The 16316-nt window shown below is 52.5% G+C and overlaps 1 protein-coding gene across 4 annotated transcripts in view; it reads left to right on the plus strand.

Moving 5' to 3' along the window:
• Window positions 1-16316, plus strand: part of Dlec1 (DLEC1 cilia and flagella associated protein) — a 49850-nt gene that overhangs the window by 11607 nt on the left and 21927 nt on the right. For 3 of the 4 annotated variants that reach the window (XM_052723939.1, XM_052723913.1, XM_052723921.1), the window contains exons 7-18: window positions 1938-2025; window positions 3108-3281; window positions 4121-4257; window positions 5615-5707; window positions 6661-6751; window positions 7816-7978; window positions 12511-12703; window positions 13458-13516; window positions 13891-14059; window positions 14429-14522; window positions 14669-14799; window positions 14919-15077. In XM_052723939.1, the coding sequence (XP_052579899.1) occupies window positions 1938-2025; window positions 3108-3281; window positions 4121-4257; window positions 5615-5707; window positions 6661-6751; window positions 7816-7978; window positions 12511-12703; window positions 13458-13516; window positions 13891-14059; window positions 14429-14522; window positions 14669-14799; window positions 14919-15077 (1551 nt within the window). The remainder of the gene's footprint in view (window positions 1-1937; window positions 2026-3107; window positions 3282-4120; window positions 4258-5614; window positions 5708-6660; window positions 6752-7815; window positions 7979-12510; window positions 12704-13457; window positions 13517-13890; window positions 14060-14428; window positions 14523-14668; window positions 14800-14918; window positions 15078-16316) is intronic. The other variant, XM_052723930.1, reaches the window with a different exon arrangement.

Below are 16316 nucleotides of genomic sequence, written 5' to 3' on the forward strand. Positions count from 1 at the left end.
CCACACACAAAAGTAGGGAAAAGACTAATGCACATCCATGTGGCTGTCGCCCAGCCTCAGCAGCTGGTCGGTGTCTTTTTCCTCCACCACGTCTCCTCTGGAGTGTGTCGGAGGAGGCATACACAGCATGTCATTAAGTGTCTCTAGCACACAGGACTTTAAAAAAAAGAACCATAAAGTGAGTGAGGCAGTGAAATCCTGTCATCCCCATGCTTGGGAGGGGGAGGGGAAGGGGAGGGGGGAAGAGGGGGGGGCCCATGCTACTCTCAGCTACGTAGGATATCAGATGCCAGACTAGGGTACATGAGGTCTTGTCTTAAAGAACAAAACAGGGCCTGAGAGATGGTCAGCAGTCAAGAGCGCTTACTGCTCTTGCAGAGGACCTAAGATCGAATCCCAGACTCCACTTCAGGTGGCCCGTAACTGCCTGTAATGATTCCAGTGTCTCTGAGCTCCACAGATGCCCACACTCACATGTGCATACCTGCACACAGACACATGCACACATACACATAATTTAAAAAAATAAGTCCTAAAAACAGTAGATGTATTTATATGTATATATGAATGAGAATAACATGTCTATAGTTGCGAGCATTTATAAATAAGGAAAGAGGGAAGGCCAGATTGAATTTGATGCTGCTGGATTGTAGTGGAGGTACAAACATGGATTTATGATTTATGGGGAATGACTCTGTGGGTAAAGCGCTCACTGTGCAAGCGTGAGAACTGGAACTTGGATCCTCAGCACCCAGTGTGAACAGTGCAGGCTGCCCATCTGCTCTCACCCAGCCTCTCCTGTCCTGTATAGTCCAGGACCCCCTGCCTAGGGAATGGTGCCACCCAACAGGCCAGGTCTTCCTTCACAATTAACAATAAAGACAGCCCACAGGTCCACCTGATCTAAATAATCCCTCACCGAGACCCTTCCCGGGTAACCCGAGGTTGTACCAGGCTGCCATTTGAAAGGAGCACCACAGCAGGTTATGTGGAAGTGTTGTGCTGTTCTGTATAAAGGGACTTAACTACAGGTCTGGGTCCCTGCTGCGTTCCTGAGCCAATCACAAGCCCCTGAGCACTGACAGTCACGACAGCTATCGCTTTACGTGTCAACAACAGGTGTTTCATCAACTCCAGTTTTCCTTCTACTTTGTATTTTAACCAGGGAAGGATGATTTTTTTTGTTTGTTTGTTTTTTGAGACAGGGTTTCTCTGTGTAGCTTTGCGCCTTTTCCTGGATCTCGCTCTGTAGACCAGGCTGGCCTCGAACTCACAAAGATCCACCTGCCTCTGCCTCCCGAGTGCTGGGATTAAAGGCGTGCGCCACCACTGCCCGGCGGGAAAGGATGACTTTAAAACCCTTCCTCAGACAGGGTCTTACTCCGTAACCCATGCCAGTCCCCAACTCACTACATAGCCCAGGCTAGCCTGAAACTCATGGCAATCCTTCGGCCTTGGCCTCTCAAGTGCTGGGAACGCAAGTGTGTGCCACTGTGCCCGGCTTTGTATTTTAATTTTACTATGGAAATGTCCCCAGATGAAAGTAAGTAGATGAGCAAAACGAACCCCCATGTACCTGTCACCCCACTTCAGTAATTACCAACATGTGGCCAAGCTGATTTCTCTCAGAACCCTCTTCCTTCCCACACCGTTGGAGTTTGGGGTGGTGAGATGGCTCAGTGGGTAAAGGAGCTTGCCGCCAAGCCTGATGGCCTGAGTTCTGTCAGAGAAGCCCCGTGGAGAAGGAGAGGACTGACTCTTACAAGCTATCCTATGGCCGCCAAACAAGCGTGTGAGTGCACGTGCACACTCACACGCACATGCACACATGCACGTGCATACACACACACACAGAAGTCAGTCAGTCAGTCAACCCTGACCTCAGCCCGCAGCACCGTCGACTGGCTGAAAGGACCCCCACCTTTACCTCTGCGCAGATGGTAGTCACTCTCCAGAACACCACTGCGACCAGCCGGTACCTGCGAGTCCTCCCACCGTCCTCTCCGTACTTCGCTCTGGGGCTTGGTAAGTTCAGTATAGCAGCATTCTAGACTGCTTCAAAATGATGTGCAGGACTGGCCACTGGTCTCTGATGAGCTGGCTCCCAGGCCCTGTCCACGCCTCCTTCTGCAGTCCCTGGGGTCCCTCAGGCTCAGGGTCCCAGAGTCTTGTCTGTCTGTCTGTCCACTCTGCTCAGTGCACTGGTTCTGCCAACTCCCCACCCTTCACGCTGTGGCTACCCTTGATCAGGTACTCTGCATTGCTTACATCACCATGGCAACCCTCCAACCAGTCTCCCGTCACCTCAAGGCCTCTGGTCTTGGTCAGGTGTGGTGGTTCCCACTTGTAATCCCAGCACTTGGAAGGCCTAAGGAAGAGGATTGACACAAATCTGAGGCCAGCCCAGGTGAAGAGTGAGAAAATATCTTACCAAAGAGAAAACACAGCAAAATCCTCTTGCCGCTCAAACGCACAAATCTCAAAGGGCTCTCTGCTGCCCACGAGATAATCCCTATGCCATAGAGGCAGATGACCTCCACCTACGCATTTCACGTTGGTCACCTCACTCCCACTTGGGTACTGTTGCCTTAGTACCTCCCTTGCGTGCCCCAGGCAGCTCTGCCACCAGCCTTGGCCCAGCTGTGGTTGGTGTCTGTTGTATGACTTTTCCAGGGAAGATGTGAGCTAACATCTCTTCATCCCAGAAAGGCCCTGGTGACAGAGTCATGTGACCATTCCCACCAAACCGAACTTGGTGAACCAATGAACTTGCTGGGTTACTTCCAGGAACTCATAGGTGACAAAAAGGCTGCTGTGTCACCAAGAGTTTCATCCCGGTGTGAGTGACAGTCCTGAAAGCAGCATCCCTGGAGCTCACCGCCTAACTCACAGGCAGTTCCACAGAAGAGTCTCCCCTCTCTCGGCAATCGCTCCCTGCTTGCTAGCCTCGTGAGGGGGCCTCACGAATCTTGAGGCTTGTGCCGGGCTCCCAAGTCTTAGGGAGCGATTGGACGGAAACAGATATACTCTGACTTCTGAGGAGGACAGCCCAGGCCCCGGTGGGCAGCTAGTCCTTCATCCTCATTGGCCGCTTCCGTGGTCCACAGGGATGTTCCCAGGAAAAGGTGGAATAGTGGCTCCTGGGATGACCTGCCAGTACGTTGTCCAGTTCATTCCGGACTGTCTTGGGGACTTCGATGATTTCATTTTGGTTGAGACCCAGTCTGCCCACACACTGGTGATCCCCCTGCAGGCCCGGAGGCCGCCCCCAGTCCTGACCTGTGAGTATGCATTGCACCTTCAGAGGGATTCAGTTAGGGCTGGGAAGCCCCTGTAAGGATGGACAGCATCTTAGGACTTCCTGGAAGGGGCACAGGTCCTGTATCTCTTGGGTAAAGACTTCAGAGTCCTGAAAGGGCCTTCTAGCAGCTTCCACACCAGCAGGCCTTCTCCCGTCTGCAGGGGTTGCTTCTGTGACGCAGCAGGGGAAGGTGAATGGTCCCAGGCACCCAGAGGAAAGCTCTGTAGGTGCTGACTCCGGTGCTGGGGAGGCAGGGAGGCGTCGTCAGAAAAGCCAGGTTCTGCTGGTCCCTCTCGGGTACGAGATCCTTCAGCTGGAACTCAGCCCATCCCCTGATTTGTTCCACAATGCCCAAGACCATGTTGGATCTTCCTGGCCCAGATGGGGGTCTACAGTGAGTGTTGACTCCTCCAAGACTATGACCATGTGACCGGCAGCACCCTGGACAGAGCCCAAGGGTCTTAGTGGTCATTGCATACCACCCTACTTACCCTTCCTTCTCCGTGTGGTGGGCTGCTCCGAGCTCCAAAACGATGACAGCAGGGTCCATTCAGAGTGATGTGTTGTCCTTTTTTAATTAAAATTTTTATTACATTTATTTATTATACTTACATGTATGGGGTCGGGGAGACACATGTGCCATGGTGCTCATGTACTTGTCAGAGGACCGCTTTATAGGAGCTGGTTCCCTCTTTCCACCATGTCGGTCCAGGGGCTTGAACTCAGGTCATCAGGCTTGGCAGCAAGCACCTTTATCTGCTGAGCCATCTCACCAGCCCCATGTTGCCCTCCCTGAGCAACCTTTTCCCATGGCTGTAGTGTCACCGGTATTGGACTGTGGCCACTGCCTCATTGGAGGAGTGAAGATAACCAGATTCGCCTGCAAAAACGTGGGCTTCAGCGTTGGCAAATTCTGCATCATGCCCCAAAAGAGCTGGCCGCCGCCCAGTTTCCGGGTGAGTGACTGTAGATCGCTTCCTGGGAAAAGAACAAACCACCCAAGGAAATGAGCTCCATGGAGGAGGCTGCTGCATCACACCGGGGACCAGAAACTTACAGAAGTAGGGTGTTGTGATCCCCAGATCCAGCTGTCGTGGCCCGAGAACAAATGTGTCGAGGGCAGGGATATGCCTCTGGTTACGAGCAACCCCCCCCCCCCCCCCCGCGCGCGCAATCCTGGGTGAGGTGTATCCTCCCTCTTGTTTTATAATTCAGTCTCACTGAGTTCAGCTTTATTATAGCACATCGGAGCAGTATGGGAGAGCACAGGCAGGCGGCTTTGGTTGAATTCTGCTGGTATTTATTTAGCACAGTACTTAAAAATATTTTGAGGTGGGGAGATGGCTCAGACGGTGAAGTGGAAGAACCTGTCTGATCCTCAAAACTCACATAAAAAAAGCCACTCTGGCATAATCCTGAAGGTGTGAGGCAGACGGTGAGCCTGGCCCTCGCCGGCCGGTCAGCTTAGCCTGCTCGGCGAGTTCCAGGCCAATGAGAGTCCCTGTCCCCAAAAGCAAGGTGGACAGCATTGCTGGAGGACAGTGTCTGAAGCTGCCCTCTGTCCTTCACATGTACACATGTGTACCCATGCACACGAAATGTTTGAACCAGCTGTTGAAAGGAGGAGACTGCACGTAAGTGCCTGTACCTCTGGGCTCTTTGCTGTGACCTCGTGGGACCAGGGAGCAGAGCTCTTGTCCTGTTATCTTTGCTCCGCACTGCCCAGGCAGCCCCAGCCCGGCACCAGTGACATCACGTGTACTCCGCAGTTTCTGTCACAGTGGGTAGATTTCCCCGTGCCTTCTGGCCTGGGAGTATGAGACAGACCCAGAAACCTCCCTTCCCGGAAGTGTTGGCTGCTGGGCAGGATCTTGTAAGCACCAGTTTGTACCTCTAGCCCAGAGGTTTTGTGTGAAATCCACGATTCTGTTACCAAGTTGACAGGTGTCCTTGTGACTCAGAAGCACTCGGGGGTGGTCAGGGACAGAGGCAGACATGGTGGCCACCACAGGCAGAACCAGGTGTTCTGGGAAGCCCTTCCTGTACGTCTCATGTCCCGAGCACTTGGTGGTAGTATTGCTTCCCAGATGTCAGTGACTTACTAACCTTCAGAGCCTCGCCCGGTGCCTGGCAAAGGTGGAGTGAACACACCCTCAGGGTGGCTGGGTCATGATTTCCTCACTCACAGGGCACTTGGAGGATCCTTAAAATCCTCAGACAGCAAAATGAATATCTGGAGAGGTTTGCAGTGAGCACTGGATTTTGCAATTTCTGCCACACCATTGTGTAACCCTCTTGTTTTTTATTTTTTAGGCTGTTGCGACCACCGGCTTTGTGGAACAGCCTCCCTTTGGAGTCATGCCATCCGTGTTTGAGCTGGCTCCGGGGTTTGCCATCCTGTTGGAGGTGGGTAGTCAAACCTGTTCTTCATGCTTACCCATGGTGGCTTCCTCGGGTGTTCCATCATTGCGTCCACCTCTGTGTCTTCATGGCTCACATCCACACCATTCTGACCCAGGTCCCAGCACTGGGGCTCTAGACAGGGGTGTGTGCTTGCATTCTGTGGCTGCCTTATGACTTCACAGGTTGTCCTCTGACCTCCATATTCCTGCTGTGGCACACCCTTCCACATACTCACTAAATAAATCAATTAAGAAGTCAATACAGGACATTATGGTTTGAATCTGAAATGCCTCCTATAAGTCCGTATTTCAAAGTCCTGTCCTTCAGCTGGTGGCATGTAGATGTATCCAACCTTCTTATTAAATAAGAAACACAGAACCAATGCAAAGAAGAAAGCCAAGAGGTCAGAGCTAAGAGCTAAAACCTTACCCTTCCTCCTGCGGTGGTCCTACCTCTCCGAACCAGAGCTACCCCTGTGTTAAAGTCTTTATATAGAGTTCCTGTCCTGCCTTCTCATTGGTTGTAAACCCAACCACATGACAGCCTCCTCACGGCCTGTCTGTATAGGCCTCCAGGTTTTCCATGATTGGTATTAAGATTAAAGGCATGTGTATCCAATAATGGCTGTATCCCTGAACACACAGAGACTTACCCAGCTCTGCCTACCAAGTGCTGGAATTACAAGCGTACGCTACCACTGCCCTGCTTTCCTATGGCTTGCTAATAGCTCTGACCCCCGGGCAACTTTATTTATTAACATACAAATAACATCTTAATACAAATAAAATATCACCATAGTGGCATTATTTCCCAGATGCTGTAGAGCCTTTCATAGGTGAGGCCTCACTGGCAAAAGTAGGTCATCAGGGGCAGACCTCTAAACGTGACACCCAGTCCCTGGTCCTCGCCATGTTTCCTGGTTAGTCTCTGCTATACATATCTTCTCTCTTCTCCAGGTCTTGTTCCTCCCGACCGGCCTAGGCAAGGCAGAGGAGACCTTTATCATCGTGTGTGACAATTGTCAGACAAAGGAGCTGGTGATCGTAGGTGGGGATGTGGTTTCAGGAGCTGTTTACGATAGGAGCATTGCCAGGGCATGCTGTACCTGCCCCAGCCAGGTGGTGGGGATCTGAGGGGCACACTGCCTTGAACTCTTGATCCACCTGCCCCTACTTCCCTAATGCTGAGGTTACAGGTGTGATCGCCCATTCTTTCACTTGGAGTCCACTTTGATCTTTGAGAGTCATCTGTGGCTCCCACATAAATGACTGGTTACAGCTCTATGTGGTGATATATTGTCTACCCTAATAAAATTTGCCTGAAGATCAGAGAAGCAGAGCAAGCCACAGCCACCACCTCTTACCTCACCAACTCCTCAGCCTGAAAAAGCTCCAGCCGAAAGAGCTTCCTCGGCCTAAAAGGCTTTAGTTCTGATCTCCTCACGCCTTATATACCTTTCTCTGCCCACCATATCACTCCCTTCTTAGTGCTGGGATAAAAGCCATGTGACTTCCCAAACAAAGACATGAGATCTCAAGTGCTGGGATTAAAGGTGTGTGCTACCACTGCCTGGCTCTGTTTTCTCTCCTAGACTGAGTCAATCTCATGTAGTCCAGGGTGGCTTTGAACTCACAGAGATCCAGACAGATCTCTGCATCCCGAGTGCTAAGATTAAAGGTGTGTGCCACCACTGCCTGGCCTCTATGTCTAATCTAGTGGCTTGTTCTGTTCTCTGATCTTCAGGCAAAGTTTATTAGGGTACACAATGTATCACTACACTTCTATGTTTTTGCAAGGTCAGAGAGGGCATTTTTCTGAATTGTACCAGGTATACACAATCCATCCTTTCCTCCCTTCCTTCCATCTGTCTGTCCAGTTCCACTCGGTAGTCATTAATGAGTATCTGCTGCGTGCAAGGCTCTCTCTGGTCTGGGAAGACCTGAGGCTATGAATAGGTGACCAAGACCCGCTTTCCCTTTCTATATGCTCTGGAGACCCAAATAAGGCCAGCTGCATGGGGACATGGCATGGGTCCCATGGCAGTCTGTGGCCCCTGGGTGCCGACTTCAGCCTGGTGATACTTGATGAACCTTCCTACTCTCCTCCGTCAGGAACTGGGCAGCTGGTGGCTTTGGATCTCATCTATATTTCTGGTGGAAAAAGTGAACCAGACCCAGGAGAGCTGAGAGATTTAACAGCCCAGTACTTTATCCGATTTGAGCCTGAAAACCTCCAGTCTACCTCAAGGAAACAGCTCATTATCCGAAATGCTACGTGAGTGGCCCTGACGTGTTGTTGACACACAGCCCTGGTCCTCCCTCAACTAGCCCCGAGTTCCTCATGAGGCAAGAGTGCTTTCTAAGAGTCAGAGGGAGTTGTTGTGAGCCCAGAATGGATTCAGACTGGATGGAAGGCTCCTGGTTCACGTTGCCCATCATGCAACCATTAGATGTGTGTGTGTGTGTGTGTGTGTGTGTGTGTGTGTGTGTGTGGTGTGTGTATGGTGTGTGTGGGTGTGTGGTGTGTGGGTGTATGGTGTGTGTGTGTGTGTGTATGGTGTGTGTGTGGTGTGTGTGTGCGGTGTGTGTGTGTGTGTGTGTGTGGTGGGTGTGTGTATGGTGTGTGTGTGGTGTGTGTGTGTGTGTGTGTGTGTGTGTGTGTGTGGTATGTGGTGTGTGTGTGTATGGTGTGTGTGTGTGTGTGTGTGGTGTGTGGGTGTATGGTGTGTGTGTGGTGTGTGTGTGTGGGTGTGTGGTGTGTGTGTGGTGTGTGTGTGTGTGTGTGGTGTGTGTGTGTATGGTGTGTGTGTGTGTGTGGTATGTGGGTGTATGGTGTGTGTGTGGTGTGTGTGTGTGGGTGTGTGTGGTGTGTGTGTGGTGTGTGTGTGTGGTGTGTGTGTGTGTGTGTGGTGTGTGTGTGTGTGTATGGTGTGTGTGTGTATGGTGTGTGTGTGGTGTGTGTGTGTATGGTGTGTGTATGTGTGTGTGTGCATGCATGAGTTGTGTGTGTTCAGGTGTACATGTTTGTGGGGTTTGTGATGGATGTGTGCAGGCCAGAGGACAAGATTGGCTCTAGTTCTTCAGGCACCAATCGTTGGCCTACACTTGGCTGGCCAGGAAGCCCAGAGGATCTGCTTGTCCCTCACTTCCCAGCACTGGGGTTATAAGCATGTGCCACCACACCTGGCTTTTGTTGTTACTGTTTTGTTTTGTACAGGGTCTCACTGTGTAGCCTTGATTGGCCTTGAACTCACCATGTAAACCAAGCTGGTCTCACATTTACAGAGATCTGTCTGCCTCTGCCTCTGCCTCTGAGTGCTGGGATCAAAGGCATGCACCACCATGACTGGCTTATACCCAGAGGTTCTGGGTCTTATTAACGTGGGCTGAGATTTCACTCAAGTCCCATGCTTGCCCGACAAATGCTTTACCAATGAACTATCTCCCCAGCTGGCTATTTCTATTTAAACTGGTTAAAATGAAATCAAATGACAAGCACCTCCTCAGTACACTAGTCACGTTTTAAGTTCTTGGTGGCCACTGAAAACCAGTGGCTACTGTATTGAATAGTGTGGCCATGTAGGGTCTTCACTGTGGGAAGCCAGATTGCACCATGAATGCAATATCCCTCCACCACACTAAGCCAGGAATAAATAGGTGGTTTTGTTTCCTTTTATTGTTTTTAATTGAAATAGAATTATATTACTTTCTCCCTCCCTTTTCTACCTCCAGCCCCCCCAGCTACCCTTCCTCAAACCCCTCCCATACCCAATGCCACTTTCAAGTTGATAACCTCGTTTTCTTTGATTATGAGTGTTACATACAGATACATACGTGTGTGTCTGCACGAATACAAAGAATACAAATACATGCTGCCGAGTCTTTCTTGAGCACTCTGCACTGAACAACCAATGATGCAGCCCATCCCTGGGAGGGCTGCTTCTCCCAGCAGTCAGCGGCTGCCTGGAGTTCTTTGTCTAGGGAGGGGACCCCACTAATTTTTCCCTTCATCATTAACATGCCCTTATACTGCCGTAGTTCTGGTCTAGGCGAGACTGATTGATGGCAGATTTCCTGGTGTTTTGGCTCTTACACTGTGATGTTCTCTGAGTCATAGATGCAGGAGCTGTGGTGTAAATGTGTCCATGACCTGCTGATCTCTGCAGGTGTCCAGCTGTGGTTTTCTGTGGTGTCTCCATTCGCTGTAAAGAGGGGCTTCTTGGATGAGGGGTAGCATCTACCCCTCCCTGTGGGTATGAGGAAAAGATCTAGACTATAAGGAACCATACTGGTCTAGTGAAGTGATGCTGGTACATTCTTTCTTTTTCTTTTTTTCTTTTCTTTCTTTTTTTTTGGCGGGGAGTGTTTTCAAGACAGGGTTTCTCTGAGCAGCTTTGTGCCTTTCCTGGATCTCACTCTGTAGCCCACACTGGCCTCCAACTCACAGAGATCTGCCTGGCTCTGACTCCTGAGTGCTGGGATTAAAGGCGTGCGCCACCACCACCCGGCGGACATTCTTTCTAATGTCTATGATCTCACTAACTCCAGGAAGTCCGCTAGGTATCCAGTACCTGGCATGGTTTCCCTCCTCTTGAGTGGACCTTAAGTCTAATTAGAAAATTGTTGGCTGCCACCTACATGTGAGTGCCGCTTCTGAAGGGGTCGGTATCGGCTCAGGACCCCCAAGACCAAGTTCTCAGCACAAAGGAGATTTGTTTGCCCCAGAGGGACAGAGGGCAGGGAATAAGAGACAAAGACAGGGGACAGAGGCTGAGGGAGAAGGGGGAGGGGATGGGGAGGATGGGCAGGAATATTGTCTGTGGTGGGGGACGACAAAGGATTGCCCCTGGATAGGGAGGAGGCAGATGTGTCCCATAGGCAAATGGTGGTTTAGGAAAAGGGGAAACACCATGTGTCTCAGTCAGGTTTCTTTTGCTGTGAAGAGACACCATGACCACGACAACGCCTATAAAGGAAAACATTTAATTGGGTGAGCCAAAGGGGGCTTTTGATTGCTGGACTTCAATGCTTTGTTAGCTGGGCCTTGGTAGTCAGCCTCAGGAGGAGGGAGTGGCCAAATAAGGGAATAAGAACTTGGAGGCTAGCTTCAGGAATGCCATCTAACAGTTTTTATAAGGCAGAGGGAATGGGGGAGAAGGGCAAGGCCGGCCAGAGCCACGTGCTCACATGGGCCAGCGTCCTTCAGCTTCTTTCTCCTTTATGCTTATCTTGCCATGCAGGTAGTTGCTGCAGTTCGTAAGTGTTACAGCTGGGGAGGGATGTTCAATTGCTTCCCTCCCTTGGTAGCTTGCATAGTATTTTCTGGAACCATGGAAGCTAGACCATAGGGAAGATGCTTCCGGGTCAGATTCAGCTCAGATCATCAGTCCTGTGTGCCAAGTGGGCAGTGTCTCCAGCAACAGGGACCACCTCAACCTTGAGAGGTGACCAAGGGCCACATCAATAATCTGTATTATTTGGGGAATCACTTGAACTACCCCGACCAAACATTTGGATGGAGATTTCTTTTTTTTCTTTTCTCTTTTCTTTTCTTTTCTTTCTTTTCTTTTTTTTTTTTTTTTCTCGAGACAGGGTTTCTCTGTGTAGCTTTGCACCTTTCCTGGAACTCACTCTGTAGCCCAGGCTGTCCTCGAGCTCACAGAGATCTGCCTGGCTCTGCCTCCTGAGTGCTGGGATTAAAGGCGTGCGCCACCACCGCCCGGCTGGAAGGAGATTTCTTGTGCCTGGTCCTGGGTCGTTAGTCTATGGGTCCAGTAGAGAGCATTGTCAGTCCAAGTAGCTTAACTTCCTTTAAGTTGTAAGTATGGTGTGTGTGTGTGTGTGTGTGTGTGTGTGTGTGTGTGTGTGTGTGTGTGTGTGTGTATACAGACACTTATGTGTATCGTGTATACTTTTAGGTAAATATAAAATGATTTCTTGAGGCTTTATTGAACAGCATTGGTGTATCTGTCCTGTATCCCTCCTTCTCCTTCTGCACAGACCTCCTTCCCTCCACCCAGTTGGAGTCCCCCTGTTGTTCAGTTTCCTACTTCATATCACCTGTAGTCTCCTATTCCGTTTTGTAGTGGGGATCTCGGAATGGTTTTCCAGAGAGGTCATTTTGTGTCCCTGTCCCGGGAGCCATTCAGACCCCAGGCAGGGTCTTTGGGCTCAGCCCTCACTGCTAGGTCCTTCCTTGTCCAACCTTTGAACATCACATTCCATCAGCCCTGACCTCAGTGGGCCTCCCAGTCAGGGGTGCCCCGGGACACGGATGGGAGGCTGACCTGACATCCCCCTCCATCCCACCACCCAGAAGCATGTCTTGAGTCCTGTCCATTATGGTGCTGTAGAGCTGGGGCTGCCCTTGTCAGTAGCCAGTGGGCACATGTCTCTCTGAATACAGCCATCATCCCAGGAGACCATGGCTGGAGGCAGAAGGTGAGAATGTGGTCCGTATGGGAAAGCTGGAAATGCTCATGTGATAGGGGACACTTTTGAGAATTTTCAGGGATGCCTGGACTCCTCTAGTATAATGGCGAGAGTGTGACATTTCGCATCACCCATGTCCCCTGATTCACTGTGGCTTCAGTTCCCAGCTGCTGAGGTGGGGACTCTTACATGGTCTCCACTGTGGACACCCTGCTGTCCTTACCTAAGTTGCCCTCAGCTCCTCTGTGGGAAAAGCTGGAAGCCTGTTCTGGTCACTTCTTGTCTAGAATAGAGCCAACCAATCACGGGGTGGGAGCCTTGAGGGCGGGGGCGTGGCCTGGGATCCACCGCCCACAGCAGCTCTTGCTCCCACAGGCACGTGGAGCTGGCCTTCCACTGGCAGATCATGAAACCCAACCTGCAGCCTCTGATGCCTGGAGAGACTCACAGCTCAGACAGCATCAAGTGCCACCCCGACAGGGAGACGGCCTTCTCCATCATTCCTGAGAAGGGCGTCCTCGAGGGCCACTCAGACCACGAGTTCATCCTGAGTTTTTCTCCTCACGAGGTCATCTCATTAGCCACTGACCGGGGTCATTAGCTTTCGTGTGTCCCCTCCTCCTCCAACCCCCACGTGTAACCACAGCTGGGCCTGAAGAGGCACCTGGGCACCCTGCTGAGGGCCGCATGTAGCTCTGAGTATGGCTGGAATGCAGGTCTGGTGTGCAAGACTCAGCAGCTGGCTTCCTGGTTCTGTCCCCAAATGTCCCTCCTGCAGCACAGCCCTGTGCCTGTTCCTCAGCCCTGGTGATTTTCACAGTTCAAAGCACATAACTGTCTCCACCCGTCCCCTGCAGCCCCTTCAAACAAGGCGTGGGCTCCAGAGTGAGTGCCAGCATGGCGCAGGACTGGGCCAGGGCTGTTGTTGTAGAGGGTCTGAGACTGAGTTGTGTGTGGCTGCCTCTGGCTCCTGCTGTTGTACCCAGGAGGGTCTGGTCCCTTAAACACACCAAGGGTGCTAATTGGAGCCAATGTCAGACTTGGGGGGCTGGGGCTTTCTTTGCTGACCAGTAGGTTCCTGCCTTGGCAGGGATCCCGTTCTCCCTACAATGGAGAGAGGACACTGGGAAGCAGTGCATCTTAGGCCCCCCCCACCCCTCCCACCCCCCACCCCTCCCACCCCCCACCCCCCCACCCCCCACCCCCACCCCCGGGCACCCTGGCTCCGGAAACAGGAATCCCTTCCCTGTCCCCTAGCTCCCTGCAGGCAGGCAGTCTGGCTGGAAGTCGAGTCTGGTTATCATACTGTGTTTCTCTTGCAGCTCAAGTGTTTCCACAGTGTACTGCAAATGGTTCTGGAAGCTGTCCCTGAGCCCTTGAGGTGAGTAGGTGAGCCTAGATAAGGAGGGTCACTGCTCCCCCTGGGCATCCTGGCTGGTAGACTCTGGGTGCTGCTCAGTACTGTGGGAAGGTTTGCATGATGCACCGGCTAGAGGTGGGTCTCCAGGGAGCATGGTGCACAGGCCCCATGGAGGCTTCACTCTGTTCCCGGAGGCAGCAGGTCCACACCCCAGGCTTTAGGCTACTCTGCTGTCTCTTTGCCCTGTCACAGTGTAGACATTGTCACGTGACTGTGGGGTTGGGGGTCGAGGGTAAGGAAACCCTTTGTGTTCACAAGAACAAACCAGTGGGAGAGAGGCAGAGACACACCCCTGGGATATGTCAACCCCTAGCCCACAGTGGCTTTGTGTTCAGCTCAGGGGTGGAGAACCTGGGGGACTATTCCTACTCAGTGGATGATGTGATCGTCCTGGAAATCGAGGTGAAAGGCTCAGCAGAACCCTTCCAAGTCCTTTTAGAGCCCTACGCCCTCATCATCCCTGGCGAGAGTTACATTGGCATCACTGTGAAGAAGGACTTTAAGGTAAGGAATCCTCTCACCAGCGTCACTGGCCCAGTGTAAGTGTGGTGAAGACAGCTCAATAGGCCACACCACGGAGCCTGTAGCGGTTTACACTCCTGGACCAGGCTTGTTTGACCGACCAGTGTCCAGAATCTTCTGAAGTCAGGGCTATGGAACTCATTCCCGGGTCTTCAGCAGGATGTGGTGCCTGTGTCCCCACAACATGGAGCAAAGGCGCCTCTTGGGTAGGGAGACCTGGGGCTTCCGATGGTCAGCAGCTGGCATCAGATGGACGACCCCTTGGGAGCCGGCGATCCCACGGTCCCTCAGCAGGTTCCGATTGGACACGAAGGGCAGTAAGTACCCAGGCAGCCTGCCTGTATCTTTCAGATGTGGAATAACAGCAAGTCGCCCATCAGATACACGTGGAGCAAGATCAGCCACTGTCACATCATCGAAGTGGAGCCCTGCACAGGCGTGATAGGTAGCTCACCTGCAAAAGGGTGTGGCCGGCCTGGGGCTGGGTGCAGGGGACCCATGCAGGACCCTGGCTGTCCTGTGGTCAGATCCAGTCTGACAGGACACTGTACCCACCCCTGATCGCCACCTCAATGTCATCCTCCTCCCTAGAGCCTAATGAGGTCGGAGATTTTGAGTTAAACCTAACCGGTGGAGTCCCTGGCCCAACCAGCCAGGACCTACAGTGTGAAATCAAAGATTCGCCCTGCCCAGTGGTGCTTCACATCGAAGCTGCCTTTAAGGTGGGAACTGGGCAGCTGGGAATGCCTGGAGAGCTCGGAGGGGCTGGGGTGGGGTGGTGAAGCAGGACCCAGCCCCTTCCCAGGCAGGCAGGCAGTGACAGGCCCCTCTGGTGTTTCAGGGACCTGCCTTGGTCATCGATGTCCCAGCCCTTCAGTTTGGTCTGCTCCGCCTGGGCCAGAAGGCTTCATGCTCCATCCAGATCCGGAATATCAGCCAGCTCTCTGCCGTGTGGCATTTGAGGGAGAGCCCATTGTGCCTGGCAGAGAGACACGAGGATGTGAGTGGGATCCTGCAGGCCCCCTAGATGTGGCCTCTCCATGGGACACTCACCTTTGGCTCCTGTCTGAACTGGGACACTTGATCTGAGGCAGCAATCTCCAGGGTGAAATCCATCCCTCAGCCCCAATTCCACAGGCATTTCCCGTTCCCTTTTTCGACCACTGGATGCGGAAGAGGGTAGTGTGGGGGTTCTCCTTCTTGGAAGCAACCTGAGTCCAGAAAGCAGGCAATGCGGTCAGAAGGTGCTGTTGGCCAAGGCCTCCCTCCTCCAGGTCACCTACCTGGGAAATGTGGCTGCAGTTTCAGTGCCTGCCACCAGGGGGCGGGCGGTGGCTCAAACCTGAGGGTCTACAAACAAAATTCAATTTCTGCAGATGTAAGCTGTTGGTTGCTCTGCGTTCAATCCCCAGCTCTGCACAAAGCAGGGTGTGTGGTGGCATGTGCCTGTATTCCCAGAGCTCTGAGCCAGAGGGGCCAGAAGTTCAAGGTCATCTCTGATGAGGTGGGGATGGGTTCAATACAGGTCTTGTGGCATCTCCAGGCAGTTGTGGCCTTCACACCCATTGTCCTGGTCTCATTGAAGGGAGAGATAATGCCCTTTCTGGTGTGACTTTCCAGTGACATCCCACTAACCAGTGTGGCCCACCTAGAGCCCAAGGCTTCTTAGTCCCACAGGTGCCCCCCTCTCATTAGGGACAGAGGAAGTAGGGGTAGGGTAGGTCCCTTCCCAGAAGCAGACACTTTGGGACACTTCCTTTGTGCCACTTCTCATCCATCCACTCTTCCCTTGAGTGGGTTTGCTGATGGGTGAATCAACCTGGGGCGGGAGCGGGGGGGAACCAGGATGGGGACAAGGGGGAAGTCCGTCAGTCCGTCTGGCTGCAGCTTCTGCCCTCCCCAGTGGGGTGACCTGATGGCTAGCCTTGGTTGAAGCTGTCAGAAACGGGCCTGGGCCTGCCCAGAGCACCTCCTCCAGGGCGCCCAAGCTCTCCTCCTGTTCCTCTTTGGTTTCTCAGGCCCCTTCCCCACTCCCCAATCCCCCCTCCGGGCACCTCTGCCTTCCACCTCTTGGCTCAGCACCGGGATTGTGGGAACCTCTATCTTGTGTATTCCTCTACCCGAACACCTAGTTTTTGTTCCCTTGTTCCTGATGTCCTCACCAGCTGAGGTCCCATCTTGCTCATCTTCTCCTTGGTTTCATGCCTGGGAGATCCAGGGGCAGCTTGGGGGTGGTCCT

The sequence above is a fragment of the Peromyscus californicus genome, unplaced genomic scaffold (assembly GCF_007827085.1).
Source record: "Peromyscus californicus insignis strain IS unplaced genomic scaffold, ASM782708v3 Scaffold_11__1_contigs__length_118956290, whole genome shotgun sequence".
NCBI lineage: Eukaryota > Metazoa > Chordata > Mammalia > Rodentia > Cricetidae > Peromyscus > Peromyscus californicus.